The sequence below is a fragment of the Trifolium pratense genome, linkage group LG4 (assembly GCF_020283565.1).
Source record: "Trifolium pratense cultivar HEN17-A07 linkage group LG4, ARS_RC_1.1, whole genome shotgun sequence".
NCBI classification, from domain to species: domain Eukaryota; kingdom Viridiplantae; phylum Streptophyta; class Magnoliopsida; order Fabales; family Fabaceae; genus Trifolium; species Trifolium pratense.
In genome coordinates, this window is record NC_060062.1 from 42105626 (window position 1) to 42123808 (window position 18183).

General features: G+C 30.9%; 2 protein-coding genes across 5 annotated transcripts; both read left to right on the plus strand.

The window, feature by feature from the left end:
* Positions 1 to 7389: 7389 nt before the first annotated feature.
* LOC123881923 (putative clathrin assembly protein At5g35200) lies at positions 7390 to 12277 on the plus strand. Of its 4 annotated transcripts, none has more exons than XM_045930685.1 (16): positions 7390 to 7589; positions 7961 to 8087; positions 8181 to 8250; positions 8566 to 8663; positions 9249 to 9390; positions 9483 to 9583; positions 9819 to 9902; positions 10004 to 10054; positions 10139 to 10204; positions 10291 to 10356; positions 10443 to 10523; positions 10624 to 10701; positions 10851 to 11009; positions 11125 to 11200; positions 11329 to 11441; positions 11566 to 12277. In XM_045930685.1, the coding sequence occupies exons 2-16, from the start codon at positions 7992 to 7994 to the stop codon at positions 11920 to 11922; spliced, it is 1638 nt and encodes a 545-aa protein (XP_045786641.1). In that variant the 5' UTR covers positions 7390 to 7589; positions 7961 to 7991; the 3' UTR covers positions 11923 to 12277. The 4 variants fall into 4 exon arrangements, with proteins under 4 accessions (XP_045786641.1, XP_045786639.1, XP_045786642.1 ...); XM_045930683.1 differs by having other exon boundaries at positions 7970 to 8087; XM_045930686.1 differs by having other exon boundaries at positions 7390 to 7579.
* Positions 12278 to 15156: 2879 nt separating this feature from the next.
* Positions 15157 to 17526, plus strand: LOC123881924 (40S ribosomal protein S10-1-like). The gene is made up of 5 exons (XM_045930687.1): positions 15157 to 15445; positions 15533 to 15581; positions 15665 to 15938; positions 16027 to 16162; positions 17205 to 17526. The coding sequence occupies exons 1-5, from the start codon at positions 15443 to 15445 to the stop codon at positions 17277 to 17279; spliced, it is 537 nt and encodes a 178-aa protein (XP_045786643.1). The 5' UTR covers positions 15157 to 15442; the 3' UTR covers positions 17280 to 17526.
* The last annotated feature ends 657 nt before the right edge of the window (positions 17527 to 18183 follow it).

Genomic DNA, 18183 nt, shown 5'->3' on the forward strand with positions numbered 1-18183 from the left:
TAAGAAAAGTAAAATATGATAATTTCAAGGTTGACTTTTTGTGTGTTTGTTGAAATAAGTTTCATGGGAAGATGTAAAAACAGTTTTTATTGGTTATTGATTATGGGGAAAAGAAGAGAGAGAGTAAATTAAGTAAAAATTTATCTTGAAAATAATAAAAGTTAGTTTTTTTTGCTTATAATTTGGGACATGAAAAAGTGATTTTTTTTGCTTATAATATGGAATGGAGGGAGTATATATTTGGATGAGTGTTTCTTTAAGGAAAATTAGGGTGTTTCTCAAATATGATTTTAAATTAACAATATTTTCTTGTTGGGATGTTTGTTACTCAAAGATAAGTTTGAAGTCAAACTCATTGTAAATTTTCCGATCAACCATCGAAAAAAATACCACTTTATTACTTTTATGTAGTCAAGCTAAGGTTTGGTGACAAAATAAACTAAAATTATTTTATAATTTATGGAAACTTTTTTAACATTCTTTTATCGAGGTTAGACTCAGAAATCCAATTATGAACATTAATAAGGAGCTCAACTCTCATATCACTTGTATCAATAAGTTAAATTTTAATGTAAGTTCAAAAGTTTCTTATTTATATAGTATTAATAAATATAGGATAATTATATATAAATGAAAGGTAAATGAACAAAAAGTTGTGTTGCTAATCTTTTTTAAATAACAAAATCAATTCTCTTAAAAGCAATATTCATAACTCTTGGGGACACAATATTATTATTCATGATTTTTTGAACTCTTTGCAAAAGATTCACAACCTCTAGTACGAGGAAACCAAAAGTGTCAAATCCGGTACGAAAACATGTTGATTGTCAGAACATGTTTTCTCATGCGTTGTCCACTTTGCTTGAAGCAACTTTGAGAGTTGTCTGTCCCATAGTAAAAATCTCACCTCTCAATTTAACAAGTGACGAAACTCCAGTCAAATCCACACATGCATGTTTTTCACTTACCCACTCGTACACCATAACATCTGACAGTTTGAAAGTCAATCGTTCTTCTAATAAGTCAATCAATAGCGCCTTTTTTTCTAAATAATTTTCTATTTATGAATAAAATACAAATAATTTATCATGCACCTTCTGTCTCTAAACACAAAGTTCAAAGAGTTTCTTTTTAACTTTGTTAGTAATTAATGGATAAAGCATACAAAAGACATACAATTGAATAAAAAAAGGAGAATGTTAACTTGTGCCCTTAAGGCACATGTTAAGGAAGCAAAAATAGAAATTATTAAATACTAATTTGTGCATTTTGACTTTTGAAGCATTAAATTTCTTGTATCATTAAATGTTGAATTTCTATTTTGGTATATCTTAACATGTGCCCTAAGGGCACATATTAACAAGACCCATAAAAAAAATATTTCATATTATCTTTCTAAATTAGTAGTATTTCATCTTCTCTCAATTATTGTATACTTTATTCCATTCCACCTCTTACTCTCACATTATTCTCTTTAATTTTTTAGTGTGTGCTTGACAAGGCTGACGATTATATTTGAATATTGTGGACTACAAATATGTCTCTAGTTTGATACAGTGCGAAATTGGGGTCAATAGAAGTAACAAATCATCACTATATTCAATATTGATCTCTTAGTTGTTGGATGAATTTAACGGCAAATGTGCTCACAATCACATACATCATATAAGATAAGATTAACTATAAATCCAAGTTTGTCTGCATGCATATATATGGTGGTAAAATACTACTACTAATAATCAAGAATGTTTCTAGCTGTTGTTTTAGTCTTCAAAGGCTCGGCAATTAAAATATAACAATGATGTCATCACTAATTTATTTATTTTTTTGTCAGCATCATCACTAATTTTATTAGTAAATAAATAATAGGCAAATTATAAATTATAAATTATGTAATTCACCATTTTTTTTTAATAAATTATGTAATTTTACATGGTGTCAAATACATGATGTTAATTTTTAGATGTTTAAAGAACATGCTCTTATATTTTATACAGTAGTAATTTTCAATCTAATATAATGTGGTCCATACTATTTTTAATAAATTTTTGTAAGATATTATTTTTGTCCATTATTTATTATTATAAAATCATTTTTTATTAAAAATAGTAAAAAAAAAATCACCTTTTTTTGTTTTGTTTTTAATCATCTACTCCCTCGTCCCAATTTGATTGACAAGTTGATTGTTGTGCACTATTCACACATATTGCTTTGACCTTATTTTTTTACTGATAAACAAAAAAAATAGCATATAAGATGTTGTTTTATTCGTCTCGATGAGTATTGTCAAAATATTAAATTTTTATAATTTTTACTATTATACAATTAAAAATATTAATCGTCAAAGTTATGCATCGGCATGCGTAAACAGTCAATTGTATCAATCAAATTGAGACGGAAGGAGTAATTCTTAAGGAAAAGAGGATCTTAGTAGTCCAGAATTCGACCATGAAATAAGTAAAATTTGACCAAAAAATTGTTCCACGTCAAGAGTAAAAAATCATCTTTATGTAAAACATACAAATTGGTATTTGAATTACACCATAATAAGAACTAAGAAATCCTTAATAGCTGGTGGGTTAATTTCACTATTTTATGTTGTTCATTTCACATGCCCAATTGCTGCCGGCTTGCATCCAACACATAATAGCTGCAATTTCCACCGACTCTGCTGACCTGTAACACTAAACATAATATTTTCTTCTTTAATTCTGGTTTTTTTTTTTGAGGCATGTTCTTTAATTCTGGTTTTAAGAAGATAAAAATTAGTAACATTAATTAGAAAATAATTATTTCAAAATTATATTCACTATATTATCCATGCAATTAATATTTGTGTGTGAGAGAGTTTTGCCATTGAGCTCAGATGGTTAAGATAGTTGAGCTAAGGGTGAAGGAGCAGGAGGTCCAGGGGTTCAACCGTTCAAGTCCCGGCAAAGGAGGAATAAAACTAACATGTAATATTGACAACTAACATTGCTTATAAAAAAAAATATTAAGTCTTAAACTCAATAATTGACTGTGGCTGGAACCACTTGATGCTAGGGATGGCAATGAGTAGGGTATGGGTAGGGTACTATAGTACCCATCCCCATACCCGCGTGGGTAAAAACTTTTGTCCCCGTCCCCATACCCTATGGGTACCTAGGTACCCATACCCATACTCGTTACCCGCATTTTTATTAAAAATAAATTGATCAATTATAAAATATTATATAATTTTAATAGAATTAAAAAAAAAATAAAGATTTTAATATTGATTAATGAAAATTACAAACAAAATTATTACTAACCTTATGTTAAAGTTCATATTTATCTTAAATATTCACATTATTTTTATATTATGTTATAAATAAACATTTTTATTAAAAATATGTAATAGTTTAGTAGAGTTGTATTGTTTTAAATTGATTTACATATATTATAATATACTAATATAAATAAAATAAATAAATATATATTATGTGGGTATGGGGCGGGGTGGGTACTAAGGTACTCGTACCCGCACCCATACTCGTTCATTTTTGCGGGTAATTACTCATATTCGTGCCCATACCCAAAATGCGGGTTTTTACCCTACCTGTTGTGGGTAATTTTTGCGAGTACCCTCTAGATATGGGTCAAATTGTCATCCCTACTTGATGCCAAAACTAATCCCCGAACTAAATTAAACTAGTGGAGAAAAAAAAACTCAATAAATGACTTGATTTCACTTTTTTCTCTCTCTTATTTTATCATATAATCTCGATTTTAAAATTAATTTTTTTTATCTCTCAAATATGACGTTTGTTGTTGTTTTCATTTACAAACCATTTTATAACCCCATATATTAATGATGTGATAATAAATATGCTTATGTGACAAATCCAAGGATACAAATTTTTAACTAATAATTGAAGTAGTTATATAATAACATTAAAACATAAATTTTAAAAAACAATTATGACAGGTTCTATTTTTAAAAAGAGATTAATTTTTTTTTATTTTTGTGATTTCTTAGCAAGATTATAATAGGTGGGTGAATCCCCTAACCCATTGCATTACATTACTTAATTTGATTTGATACTCTCTTGTTTTTTTTTTTACGATCCAACCGTACACACTTGTTGGAATTGAAAGACCACAACAAACTTTGTCCAATTTATTAGTATTTTTAATGTTTAAAAATATAAATCATAGTGCATGCATGGTGGCAATCATTGTCTGAGTGCGTTTCAATGGGGGCTTCCCACCGCTTAACCAATGAAAGATTTTTGGATTATTAGTCCACTTTATTTCTTTTTTTGTCAATAAAAAAAGTAGTTGCACTTGTAAAAAAAAATTACTTGATCCTTTCAATGTCTCGGATTCGAATCATTCTGATATTATTTCTCGTATTGGATCAATTCATATAGAGCAAAAGCTCAACTCTTAAATAATTAAATTTCCCACTAGCAAGTGAAATTGATGTCATTGAATTAGTCGGTCTATTACATTTTTTTTTGAAAAAATGGTGCTTATAGCATTTCATTAATTAAAATGTGTTCAATACAACTCGGAACATGAATCAAGATCTGGAAACTAGCTAATAATGTGGCCGCCTTAGCTAGACAATGGGCAACCTCATTTGCTTGTCTCCGCACAAACTCTACACTAGAGTTGCTATAATAATTATTAAAAACAAGATTACAATGATCCATAATAACACTAAATTCAGAGTAATCTTTAACTGAAGAATGAAAGCTATCAACCACTCTCTTTGAATCCAATTCAAAATCAACGGGACCTAGTCGGTCTATTACATGTAATTTGTTTTTTTTATCAATTAAGTTAGTAGTTGAAATTTCAAACTTTAAAGATAAAATAAAGTATAGTCTAATTCATTATTTAATCAAATAATCAGCTCAAGCAATTTAATCTCGATCGAGTAATCCCAAAGCTACTTACTGATTGAGGAAATTATGCCCACCTAATTAAAACTATCAAGCCTTATCAAACTATCCCTTTCACTTTCAGTACTGTCTCTCAAATATATATGATTAATGGAAGGTCACCACACTTCGCAGAAAATGTTACCAAATTTTTCAGCCACTTGATGGAGATATATATTGTCCTTGTTAATTTTCAAAACGATTTAGACGATTAAGAGTCTGTTTGGATTAGTTTATTTTTGAGTTTATGCAAATAGTTTATGTAATTTTTATGTATTATTATAAATTTGTCAATGTAGTTTGTGATAAAATAACTTTATAAAAATACAATTTTTACTAGTGTTAACTTATAAAATTGTATTTTGTCAAAAAAAAACTTATAAAATAGCATAAAACCTAATTTATATTGCATAAGCCGTTTGAATAAACTCAAAAATAAGTTAATCCAAACATACCATAATTAAAATAATTCCATAATAAATTTAAGAAAATATATTTAGGATTTAAATATATGTATACAACGAAAATATAGATTCTTTTTATTTACATTCAATCAAATCATTTATATATATATATATAAAAAAAAACAAAAAATCACAATATAAAATTTTACACTCCGAGTCTAATTTTCAAAGTTCTTGAAAATTGACTGCAACAACTATGGGTGAGCAGGTCTAAGTGAATGAAGCTCTAACTAGTGATGCCATCGAAAATTGGTGTGCTTAGAAGTAGAATATTTTTAGCTTGATTGTCACGTGACACGTAAACTACATTATATTATTCATCTTAAAGATGAAGTTTATAGTCATTAAATCACTTGACCACAAAAAGATATATCGATCGAAGTTAATATCTGTATTATTAATCAAATGATATATTTGGAAAAATATCAACACTACGTCGAATATTTAAAATTACATTTATTTTAGAATGAAATAATGAGAAATATATACTACACATTCCTAACCTATCTAATATGCTTATCACTCTGTTGATAAGTTGACAAGTTAGCAAAAATTACAAATGTTTCATCAACCCCCACACAGTCTATCACAAATCAAACACTCTTTTTCTTATTTGTTTACTTTTCATTTTTCATGTAACAAATAAAAACAGAACTCCCTTATTCTAGATTTTTTTTTTTGGTAGAGACCCTTAATTTAGATTTATTAACTACCAAAATAGTTTTAATTCTTGTCCTTTTTTTCTCTTTGTATTAACTACCAAAATATATTTCTATGGTTTCATAAAAAAACATGCTTACACTATATTACTCATTGATTGATATGATTTCTTTTTTATTGTGCAATTTGGTGGATATATTTTCATAAAGAAACTAGCTGGACACCCGTGCGTCAGCACGGGAGTCGCGGCGTTGCCGCTCCTCACTTGCTAACATGAAATAATAATTTACTGGAAAGTAATTCAAAAGATAAAAAAATAAATAAGAAAGGATATAATTTTTGGTAAAAAAAATAGAAAAAGAACAATGGTAAAACCATCACAAAAAAACCTCAGATATCCGTATTAGTTCAAAAAAAAAATATAAATATAGATAATGGAGAAATCATGAAAAAATAGACTACTTATTAATATATTAGTAAAAACATCGTCTTGTAAAAATAACCAAAAACTTATGTCTGTGTATTCAATATATGAGTATAAATATAGTCCCGTAAAAATTATTAGAAAATAGGCAACCTTATTAATATGTTAGTGAAAATATAGGTCTCACAAAAATCATCAAAATAATTAGGTCACCGTATTAAATATTAAATATGAGTATAACCCGTAAAATTGTAAAAAAAAAAAATAGAAAACATAAAAAATAAGTTTCCATGTTAATATATGAGTATAAATATAGGTTCCGCATATATTACTCATTGATTGATATGATTTCTTTTTTATTGTACAATTTGGTGGATATATTTTTATAAAGAAACTCTCGTGAGATATAATGTTATTTAAAAAATATTCTCATATTATTATTCTCATTCTCTTTTTCTCATATATTATTTATAATTATAATTATATGTCTCTATATATATATAGAGCTATATAAAAACAAATAATCTTTTTAAATAACATACCAAATTTTAAACAAATCTCAAACATATAAATTGAAAATTTTAATACTATCATATCATATTTTAAATATAAATTGAGTCAAAAAAATATTTTAAATATATATCTAAATCCAAAATATATTTAAATCCAAAAAGAAGAAGAATGGGAAGAATGGAAGATAGAGACAAAAGTAGAGAGAGGATCAAATCCCAATTTAACCACATAGATGGAGCAGTAGTACAACTTATTTATTACAATACCGTATTATTTGCTCCTAATTATAAATAAATTCCTTTTTTATATTATTTCTGTCTTTTTTTTATTCTTAGTCCAACAACAACAATAAAAAAGTCCAACAAGAACAATAATAAAAAATAAATAAATAAATAACCAAAAATTAACGTCAGAGACGCCGACGACCAACCAAACCAAGCAGCTCATATTGTCTGTCTGTCCACAGAGACCTCTCTCTCTCTCCCTCTCTCTCTCTCTCTCTCTATCTCTCTCTAACTTTTGTAGCTAAATTCAGAAATTAAGCTTTGTACCCATAGATCGTGCTTTTGCTTTGTGTCTCTGAACAACAACCAACTCATCTTCTTGCTGTAATATTCTGTGAGCTTACTATTTCTTAACAATGTGCTCTTTTTTATTTTTTGTTTTTATTTTTTCAAATATATGTGTTTTTGTTGATATTGTTGTTATGTTTTGATTCTTCATATTCACGGTTTATTTATTTTAAGGTAGAAGAAGTTTGTTTGGTTATTATTGTCAATTTTCAACTATGTTTGTTGTTGATGATGTTGTTATTCATTATTCACAGCTTGTTGTGATTGTCAAGGTTATTTTTTTTTGTCGGTGATTAATGTTTTTTAGTTGGATCTGAAAATTGTGATTAAGCAAAAACTGTATAGTTTAAGATTTATATTGAATTGAAAAAAGAGTGTTTGATTTGTGATTGACCAAAGTCTTTTGATTTTTTTGAGTTCTGTCAGAATTTTGAAAGGGTGAACAAACATGTCTGGTGGAACGCAGAACAGTTTGAGAAAAGCACTTGGTGCTCTTAAGGATACCACAACAGTTTCATTGGCTAAGGTCAATAGTGGTTACAAGGTAGAATCATTTGAATATAGACTCTGTTGAATTGGATCATGTGTTTTTTTTTTTTGTGTTTGTTTTTTCTCAACTTGGTTCACCGGTTTGTAGGAGTTGGACATTGCTATAGTTAGAGCCACGAATCATGTTGAACGTCCGGCTAAGGAAAAACACATTCGAGGTTTGTGATATTTTCCTTTCTTTATGATTGTTTCTTTCTTTGGAGGTGATACTGTCGGGGTTTATACCAATTGACACCCTCTGTATGTGGATTTTTTTGCCATGTCTTTCGAATCGAACCAAGGACATCCCACTTGGGATTACCTTGTACACATGGGTGCTCTTTGTGGTTGTTTGTACCGGAAATAATTGTTGTGATTTGTGTGTTATTTGTTTTATGTTTATACTTTGTGTTGCATATTTTGTAGATTTTAGAAGAGCAATTGTTGGATAAGTTGGGGTTTTAATTCCAAGTATTTTGTGCTCTTTTTTGCAGCTATATTTTCAGCGATCTCAGCTACGAGACCTAGGGCTGATGTTGCCTATTGCATCCATGCTCTCGCCAGGCGATTATCAAAGACGCATAACTGGGCTGTATGTGCACCGCAACTTAGATCTTATCCTTTTTTATATATGGAATAAAAACTTTTCAATATATTCACCCAATGTCCGGGAAAATGTAATCAAGTTTTTATGAGTTTTTATGAACATACCTTTGTTTTATTCTGTGATACGCTATTTAATACAAAATGTTGTCGGTTAGTGGCTATAGCGGCGCTGTAGCATTTTCCGCGGAATTTGAACAAACCTCCATTTTCCACGATCCGTGGTTGACTACATTAATTTTCTGTGATTGACTACTATATATTTTTATGTCATAATCACAAATTATCCCAATTTCCTCACTGCTCGAGATTGTGGGTTGACCATCACATGTTATCTTAAAAGTGGGAGGAAAATGAATATCTTGATAACATCTTAAAAATATTTGCCAAGACATTTTTTTATGACTTTACCTATTTATTCATCACTATGTAATCGTTTTGTGTGTATATCCTTGTTAAAATACTAAAAAGCATATTTAAATGGCAACTTCACATAATTCACCACTAAGCATGTGTTTGCGAATGTGTTTGTTCCACTTCTATTTGGTTGGTTGACAGGTGGTTTTATGTATAGGTTGCATTGAAAACTTTAATTGTCATTCACCGTGCTCTGAGGGAGGTGGATCCCACATTTCACGAAGAACTCATCAATTATGGGAGAAGTAGAAGTCATATGCTCAACATGGCTCATTTTAAGGATGACTCAAGTCCAAATGGTGCTTGTCTTTATCCCTATTGTTGATCTTATTATAAAGTTAATCATCATCTTTATTGACTTTGTATTTTCATTCGTTGTTTTGTTGCTCAGCATGGGATTATTCTGCATGGGTTCGTACTTATGCATTATTTTTGGAGGAAAGGCTGGAATGTTTTCGCGTGTTGAAGTATGACATTGAGGCAGATCGTCCGGTAAGATTATTTTTTTATTTTTTATTTATTTCATTTGTTTATAAACTAAACGTTTCAGAATTTACATTTTCCGCAAGTAGTTGAATTATCTGAATACTATTATTTATTAAAGAATATTATTTGATAGTAATAGAATGGTAAAAGGTCTTCACAGTGATTGTTATATTGTAACGTCACATACATCGTGCATGTATTTTGAATAAGGAAAGTTTACCCATTTTGAAATTTGTCACAGAGGACCAAAGATTTGGATACTGCAGAATTGCTAGAGCAGTTGCCAGCTTTACAACAACTTCTCTATCGAGTTATTAGTTGCCAGGTGAGCTTTTGATCCAACTGGGTTTGAATTTAATGAACAAATTTTATAGTGGCACCCGTATTACTATCGTTCAAATTGTTTTTAACTTTTGTGTGGTGCAGCCACAAGGGGCAGCTGTAAATAATTTTGTGATTCAGTTGGCGCTCTCATTGGTAGGTCAATTGTTTAACCATACTTCGATTTTTTTAATTTTTTGCTTTTATCACCTTTTTGAACATACTTTATATTGCAAATAGGTTGCTTCGGAAAGCATTAAAATTTATCAAGCTATTAGTGATGGAACTGTTAATATGGTTGATAAGGTATGTGTATGGTATCGTGTCTTCATGAATTTGAAGCTTAATGTAATCTCCTATGTATTTATGAGACTATTGTGAATTTGCGACAGTTTTTTGAAATGCAACGCGGTGATGCTCTGAAAGCTCTTGATATATACAGAAGGGTTGGGATGCAGGTATCTCTTACGATAAAATTTTCTTTCTCTATTATTAAATTCATGTATTCATAAAATCATGTTTAAATACGTTATATACGTGCCAGGCTGAAAGACTGTCAGAGTTTTATGAAATATGCCGTAATCTTGATATTGGACGTGGAGAGAAGTTTATTAAAGTTGAGCAGGTTGGTTAGATTTTATATATACCATGCTTGTGTTTGCCAAGGTTTTTCAAAATTTTTTTATGAAATATAATACTAAATGAACTGATTGATGATATTGAAGCCTCCATCATCGTTTATGCAAGCCATGGAAGACTATGTCAAAGATGCTCCCCAGGGAGTAATAGTTCGCAAGGATCAGGTATGTAGAGCATTGATATCTATTTTATGTTGTAAATTTGTAATAATGTTTCTTCTATGTTGATGAAGTCATTATTCGTATGCTTTAAAAATATTTAAAACATTGTAGTAACCGGTGCTTCAATATTAATTAATTTAAAATTAAAACAGGCCATCGACAACAAAATTGCCGCTCCAAAAGAAGTTTTGGCTATTGAGTACAATAAGGAACCTGAAGCGAAGGAAGAACGTCCACCCTCACCCCCTGCACAGCCTGAACCTGTGAAAGTGGAAACACCACCAGCAGTACAACCACAACCTGATCTTTTGGTAATTACAGTGTTTTATTTTGCCCTGATTTTTGTGATTACCGATGGTTTCTTTACCTATAATGAAGTTGCTTTGCTTGCACTAAAAGTTTCTCGTCTTTTGGTTTGCTTACTAGAATATGGAGGATCCTCTTCCAGCTGCGGCAGAGTTGGATGAGAAGAATGCTTTGGCTTTAGCCATCGTTCCCGTCGGTAAGTTGTTGCCCTTTGCCTTCATTTTGTTAATACATTGAATAAAAGCCGGTTAATCTTCACATTAAAAACTAATTAACAATAATAACTGGTTCATGGTGGTGGTAACTGAAATTATTCCCTTTCAGCTGATCAACAACCTTCTGCTGTTTCAAATCACGCAAATGGAGCCACAGGGTGGGAACTGGCACTCGTTACAGCTCCTAGTTCAAATGAGAGTGCTGCAGCAGCTAGCAAATTGGTATGTTTTCTTCTTCGAAGACAAATTAGTAATAAATGCATCTAAATGGAACAGTCAAAATCCTTGCTTGCACGTATGCTTTTTTGTTCCGTCAACCAAGTGACATGACCTATTGGTTATTCAGGCCGGAGGTTTGGACCTGCTTACACTGGACAGTCTATATGATGACGCGCTCAGAAGAAACAACCAAAATGTTAGCTATAATCCATGGGAGCAAGCACCGGCGGGAGGCATGATGCAACCGACAATGCACGATCCATTTTTTGCCTCCAATACAATGGCTGCTCCACATTCTGTTCAAATGGCAGCTATGTCAAACCAGCAACAAGCTTTCATGTATCAACAGCAGCAGCAAATGATGATGATGGCTCCACAACAACAATCTGCTAATCCTTTCGGAAATTCTTATGGAGCCGCTGTTCACCCTTATGGTTCTGGTATGCCTGTTCAACCATACAATCCATATACAGGCCTCATCTAGACGCGGATACACGAAGAATAGACACATTTGTATCATAGGTTCTGTGTGCGATAGATAGCTAGAGTGAAATTCTTTTTGAATAAATATCGGAGGGGGGTTTTGGCTATATGATTTTTTATGTACAAGGTTATTGATATCAATTTCTATTTAATTTCAAACTGCTTAGAATTTCTTTTATCCTTGATTGGTTACTGTTAACACATTAGCAGGAAAATTGTTCTTGATGAATTGAATTGAATTGTATTGTTTTCAGTTTCCATTCCCTGTATATGGTGGGAAATATATTCATTATGTGTTTGTCATGAAAAATGAAAACTGAGTAAATTTGGTGTAAGGAACAATAATTTTTTATTCATTGCTTTGTGTAAAGTCACACTATTCTGTAAGATGTTTATGCTTCCTACAAATTATATTTAAGTTTTAGTCTTTCTTCTAAACTAATGTGTAACTTGAGTTTCCTTTGCAAAATATTGCATTTTTAGTTTTCAAAGTTGGATTTGATGTAATCAGAACTACAATATGAAAAGTCTTTTCATTTTTACTCGGATAATGATTCATATTTTCAGTGTCCCATAAGGGTAGGGATAGTTCAGTTGATAACTATTAGGGACGTTATTGGAAGGGTCGAAGATCGAACCTTGGATTTTCCACTTCTTTACACTTATAGGGTGCGTTTGATTTGCAAAAGTATAGTTACTGGACAGTACAGTACAAGTGACTGAGTTACAGGACAACTTTTTGTACTGTACTCTGTTTGATGATCAGTGCACAGGACAATCAATTTTGTACCGTACATTGTTTGATATGTTAAGCACTAGACAAAATAAGACAAAATTTTTTGTCCTGTCCTGTCCCTTATTTTTTGCAAATCAAACGCACCCATAGTGTATGAGTTTTTGCAAATCAAACGCACCCATAGTGTATGAGTTTAGTCATTAGCCTTTTAGACAAAAATAAACAATTCATATTTTCAGCAAAATGACCCCGTAAAACACAAATTATTGTATTGCTCATGTAATATATAAAATAAGGTGGCATTTAGGGTGCACAAATGTTAAATTTGTGCACCATGCACAAGTTAGAGAAAATAAATTTTAACCATTAGATTAAAAAGAAACATTAATCTTTATTATAGTCTACCTACACTATATTTTTGTCACTTTGTCTTCAACTTCTCTTTTCACCATCCTGCTCTTTTCACCACCACTACCACCACCACCAAATTCAACAGCACCGATGGGCACCTCCACCACCAGTAAAATACTCAAAGAATATAATCAAACAGTTGAAACGCATGAATGAAGTGAAATGGGTTTGTGGGTGAAAGAGAATTCGACCCAGCGACTGAATGAAACTCCGGTGAATCGGGCTCCGGTAGTGGAAGATCCGATCTGAAGGATTCCGGCGAGATCGAATTAGATTGGTTTTCTGATACGCTTTTACGTTATTTTTCCAACGTTGTGAAAAAATCAGATCTAAGAAATATGAAGAACTCAATATAAGGGAAGATGAAGGTGTAGCTATGCAGTACTCATCTTTTATGCCGGAGAGGAATTTTTCCTACTTATGGTGGATGAGTTACAGGAACTAAACCAAATTAAACCGAATTCATCCTACTTATGGTGGATGAATTAAACCGAATATCATCAATTTAATTAGTTAAAGGAATTTTTAATTTATTTTTTTTCCTACTTATGGTGGATGAGTTACAGGAACTACTCATGATTTATGTTTCAAAGTTCTTTTTCTTTAAACACTTCATTTGGAATGATGATGATAGCTAGCACGATGATGATGATAGTTGGGAATTGTAGACATTGATGAGAATGTGCAGAGAAGAGATGATGAAGAATCATATTTATTTATTTATTTTGAGTTTTTGTGGGTGTTAGATTTGATACTGACAGATCATGATAAAAATATGCTCTTTAGTAGATCTAATGGTCAAAAACAAATTAACCTATGTGGTGCACAAATTTGTGCATGGTACACAAATTTGTGATTTGTGCATGCTAAATGCCACCATAAAATAAAACCATTAGCACAATCACTAAAATAAGCAATTTCTAAATGTTAGAAAACTTTAATTTCATGCGGCTCTGAATGATGAAAGACTCAAATAACAAATACAAATATTTTCAATTAAAATTGTGAAAAAAAAATGTTTTCAATTAAAAAAATGAGAATAACAACAAACAAATCAACTACGCATTCAAGTTTTTGTTAAATAATTCTGCTATATTAGCTCAAAAAAATTTAACATATTCTTTTCCACGGAAATTAGGAAACCTATTCAATTCATTCCGTTCTGAATCCATTTCACAATTAAATCCACTTTAACTTTATGCAACTATTATTACATAAGAAAATAAGAAACATGAATAGTTGTAACCTACTATTTGAATGCATGATATTATGAAGTCATGTGTTTGAATATTGATCATTAAAAGAATAACAACTAAAACTAAATAATTTAGTGTCACTTTAGCCAACGTTGTTGCACTCAAGAATATAAAAGGTACACAGCTGTAGAAACCAATAACTAACTTGGTTCTACACACATGCAAGTATGCAACAATAAACGTACTCAAGCTCCTCAAGAGTCAAGTTCATGAGTTTGTGAAATGGATTCAATGCATTCGCTACTGTGCAGTCAAACTATGCTAAAAAAAAAAATTAGTCGTCTTATCAAAATCGAACGGCTTCATATTTTAATACAAATTTAAATTTTTATAATAATAAATTCTGACTTTGAAATATGAATGTTATATCAAATGAGTTGACTTCACTACAAAAAAAGGTATCGAGTAACATTATTTTTCACCATAACAAAAATATTGGATGATTGTCGTTTGCCTCCTGAATTGTTCACACTAAAAAATAGATTATCGAAAGATATTTTTCGATAAAATTATACTACTGAGAGATATCTTTCGGTTAAATTTACACTACAAAAAGATATCTCCCGCGGATATAGGGGGACATAGGAGGAGGGTATTCTGATTAATTTAGAGGCCGAAGAACAACCATCAAAATATTAAATAAATAAAAACTTACAGATGTTTTCTCTCCCCACCTCCCATGAATCTTTTATACCCCCAATATTCCAATTTTGCCCTTGCAGAAAAATTCGGTTCGCAGAAACCGAATTTTTACTAGTGCAAATTCAGAGTAAATTTTGGTTTTTAGAAACTGAAATTTATTTTTAAGGCAAAAAAAAACTTCGGTTTCTACAAAACGAAGTTTTTTTCAAGGACAAAATTGGAAATTCAGAGGGATAAAAGATTCACGGAGGTGGGGAGATAAAACATCAAACAGGCTAGAGAAAAATCCAACTTAAATTAATAATTGGGCCATGAATAGGCCCAGAAAGAAAGGCCGAATAGGCCCGTGATTACCACCATCGTCATCGTCATCATAAAACACACTTCGACAGTACATTAGGGTTGCAGCACCAACCGTCACCGAAGAAGTGAATTTTTTCGCCGCGCCTCCTCATCCACACACACAACTTGTAACCATGGTACTTCTCAATTCCTTTACAAACATAGATTGAAACTTTAACTTTGAATCAACTTATATATGCTTATTTGTTTATTTATCTTATCAGATCATTTCCGAGAAAAATCGTAGAGAGATCTCCAAATACCTCTTCCAAGGTATGTTAATGGTTAGGGTTTCATCTTGTTATGATTTTATTTTGCTTTGTTTGTTTAATTGAATTGATTAAGTTGTTGTTTAGAGGGAGTTTGTTATGCAAAGAAGGATTACAATCTTGCAAAGCATCCAGATATTGATGTACCAAATCTGCAAGTGATTAAGCTCATGCAGAGCTTCAAATCAAGGGAATATGTTAGGGAAACTTTTGCTTGGATGCACTATTACTGGTTTCTTACCAATGATGGAATTGAGTTCCTTAGGACTTATCTCAATCTTCCATCTGAGATTGTGCCAGCTACTTTGAAGAAACAGGCTAAGCCAGCTGGCGCAAGGCCATTCGGCGGTGATCGCCCTAGGTATCCATCAATGTTGTTTGTGTTTTTGAGATTTTTCTGTTAATGTTTTTATTGTGTTTGAATTTGAATGAAATGTTGTTTTGAATAGGGGTCCACCTAGATTCGAGGGAGAAAGGAGATTCGGTGGTGACCGTGATGGTTATCGTGGAGGTCCTAGAGGACCTGGTGGTGAGTTTGGTGGAGAAAAGGGTGGAGCTCCAGCCGACTATAGACCTTCTTTCGGGGTAATCTTATTACTTAATTGTTTCATTTTGTAATTTTCTGTAAATTTCTGTGTGTCAAACTTTATATTTATGAAGATACAATGAAATGAAATACATTGAAGTTATAGAGTCTAGGAATATTAACAACTAATCTAGGAAGTTGTATAGTCAAAGAATCTATAAATATTTTCTTAATTATAACACGCCTCCTCAAGCTGGAGCATACATGTCATATGCATCAAGCTTATTACAAATATATTCAACCCGAGGTCAGCTAAGAGACTTATTAAATATATTAGCCAATTGATCATTTGTACCCACAAAATCAGTTATTATTTCTCCGGAAAGAACCTTATCCCTTACAGAGTGACAGTCGATCTCTATGTGTTAAGTTATAGTTACAATGATTCTGTTAATTATGAACTTCATTATTATCTTTTATCACCATGTTCTGATTGCCCTTTTTCTTATTTATGTTGCTTTTTGTGTAGTTTTCATTATCAAGTAGATTTATTTGGTCACACTTTAGATAAACTTCACAATCTTAAAAAGTTAATTTTGCATATTAAATGTTAGCAGTTAGTTGAAACTACATCTCAATTTTTAAGAACTATACTCATTTTATAACTTCCAAAATACTGCTAATCAAATTAAGTTAATTTATACATATAAGATTTGTTGTGCACTGATTTGTCATGTATGTTCAAATGTCAAAGAATGACAAGTACTTGTCTGCAAAACCAAGTTTTAATGGTGTACTATTAAGTAATCCAAAGTTACTTTTATCTTTGTTTTTTACTTTGCTTAATAGAATTGTGTCTTGGTTCATTGTTTGGTACAATTTATGTCCTTCATTGTTTCATTTCGGTAGGAAGTTGGTATACACTATGGTCTTTACTTTTTTCAAATTATGTTTCAAGTTTTTTTCTTGTTTGAATATTGTTTCAATTGTGGAAGTTATAGGTTTCCTTGTGTAATTCAAATTCTATTTCCACATTCTGCATTTATGGAATTCTATTATCATTTGTCCTGATGAAGTTTTATTCTTCTGACTCTATTGCAGGGTCCTGGTGGAAGACCTGGCTTTGGCCGTGGTTCTGGTGGCTTTGGAGCTCCAACTAGTTCCAATGATGCTTAAATGTAACGGTTTTCTGCTCCGACTGATGCAATTTTGGCTGTCATTAGACTCTAGTATTTCCCCTCTACTAAAAGTTGTTTATCTCCAATATTTTATTTCATTTAATATTCTGTTATTCGTACAATGAGGATTTTGAATGAGTGGTTTTCCTAAGTAGGATGGTGATTTTGTTAATGTCTGGATGCTGGATCATGCCTGTGTAATTTTCATACAATGAGGATTTTGAACGTGTCTGTAATTTATCATAGGGTTTTTTGCTCCAATATTTTCATCACAATAAAACCCAGTCAAATAAATGACACAATTATGAAAATTTTATATGTTAAAAATAAGATTTTTTTTGTGTTACTTCTTATTTTTGTGTTACTTAAACAATATGAAACTTTTTGTGTTACTTAAAATGTCAACTATTTTTATAAAAAATAATAAAAAATCGGAGGGTAGAATTGTTTTTATAGAATACAAAATGAAAGGGTTATTGCAACATTTTTTAAGAAACATTTGTATTAACAAAAAAAAAACTATATTGACCAAATAAGCTATAAATAAAAAATGCACGAGTTTTAAGGTACCGTTTGACCTAGCGTGTTTTCATGTTCTTTTTTCTTAGAAGTAAAAAGTTGGGTCAAACAACAATTTTTTTTTTGAAGAAGCTAAATTAGCTCACCCAAATTGGTATCAGAGAGAATCGAACCTCAGATCTCAACAGGTGCAAACTCCCAGGTCCCAAACCAATACCAATGCACCAACTCAAGTGGGTTGGGTCAAATAACAATTTTTAAAAGCTATAGTAAGAAAAAATAAGTTTCTATATTTTAAGAAAAATTATAATATATTATCAAAACATATCTTTTAATTTTACTATAATAAAATTTAAAAAAACAAATTTTAATTTTTTTTTTAA

Bases quoted from the DNA above. Each gene is read 5' to 3' on its own strand.
- LOC123881923 (XM_045930685.1), top strand. From the start codon at position 7,992: ATGTCTGGTGGAACGCAGAACAGTTTGAGAAAAGCACTTGGTGCTCTT. The intron at 8,088-8,180 runs GTAGAATCATTT...ACCGGTTTGTAG, and splicing joins AGGTCAATAGTGGTTACAAG to GAGTTGGACATTGCTATAGT. The intron at 9,391-9,482 runs GTGCTTGTCTTT...TTTGTTGCTCAG, and splicing joins GGATGACTCAAGTCCAAATG to CATGGGATTATTCTGCATGG.
- LOC123881924 (XM_045930687.1), top strand. The intron at 15,939-16,026 runs GTATCCATCAAT...TGTTTTGAATAG, and splicing joins TTCGGCGGTGATCGCCCTAG to GGGTCCACCTAGATTCGAGG. The intron at 16,163-17,204 runs GTAATCTTATTA...ACTCTATTGCAG, and splicing joins ACTATAGACCTTCTTTCGGG to GGTCCTGGTGGAAGACCTGG.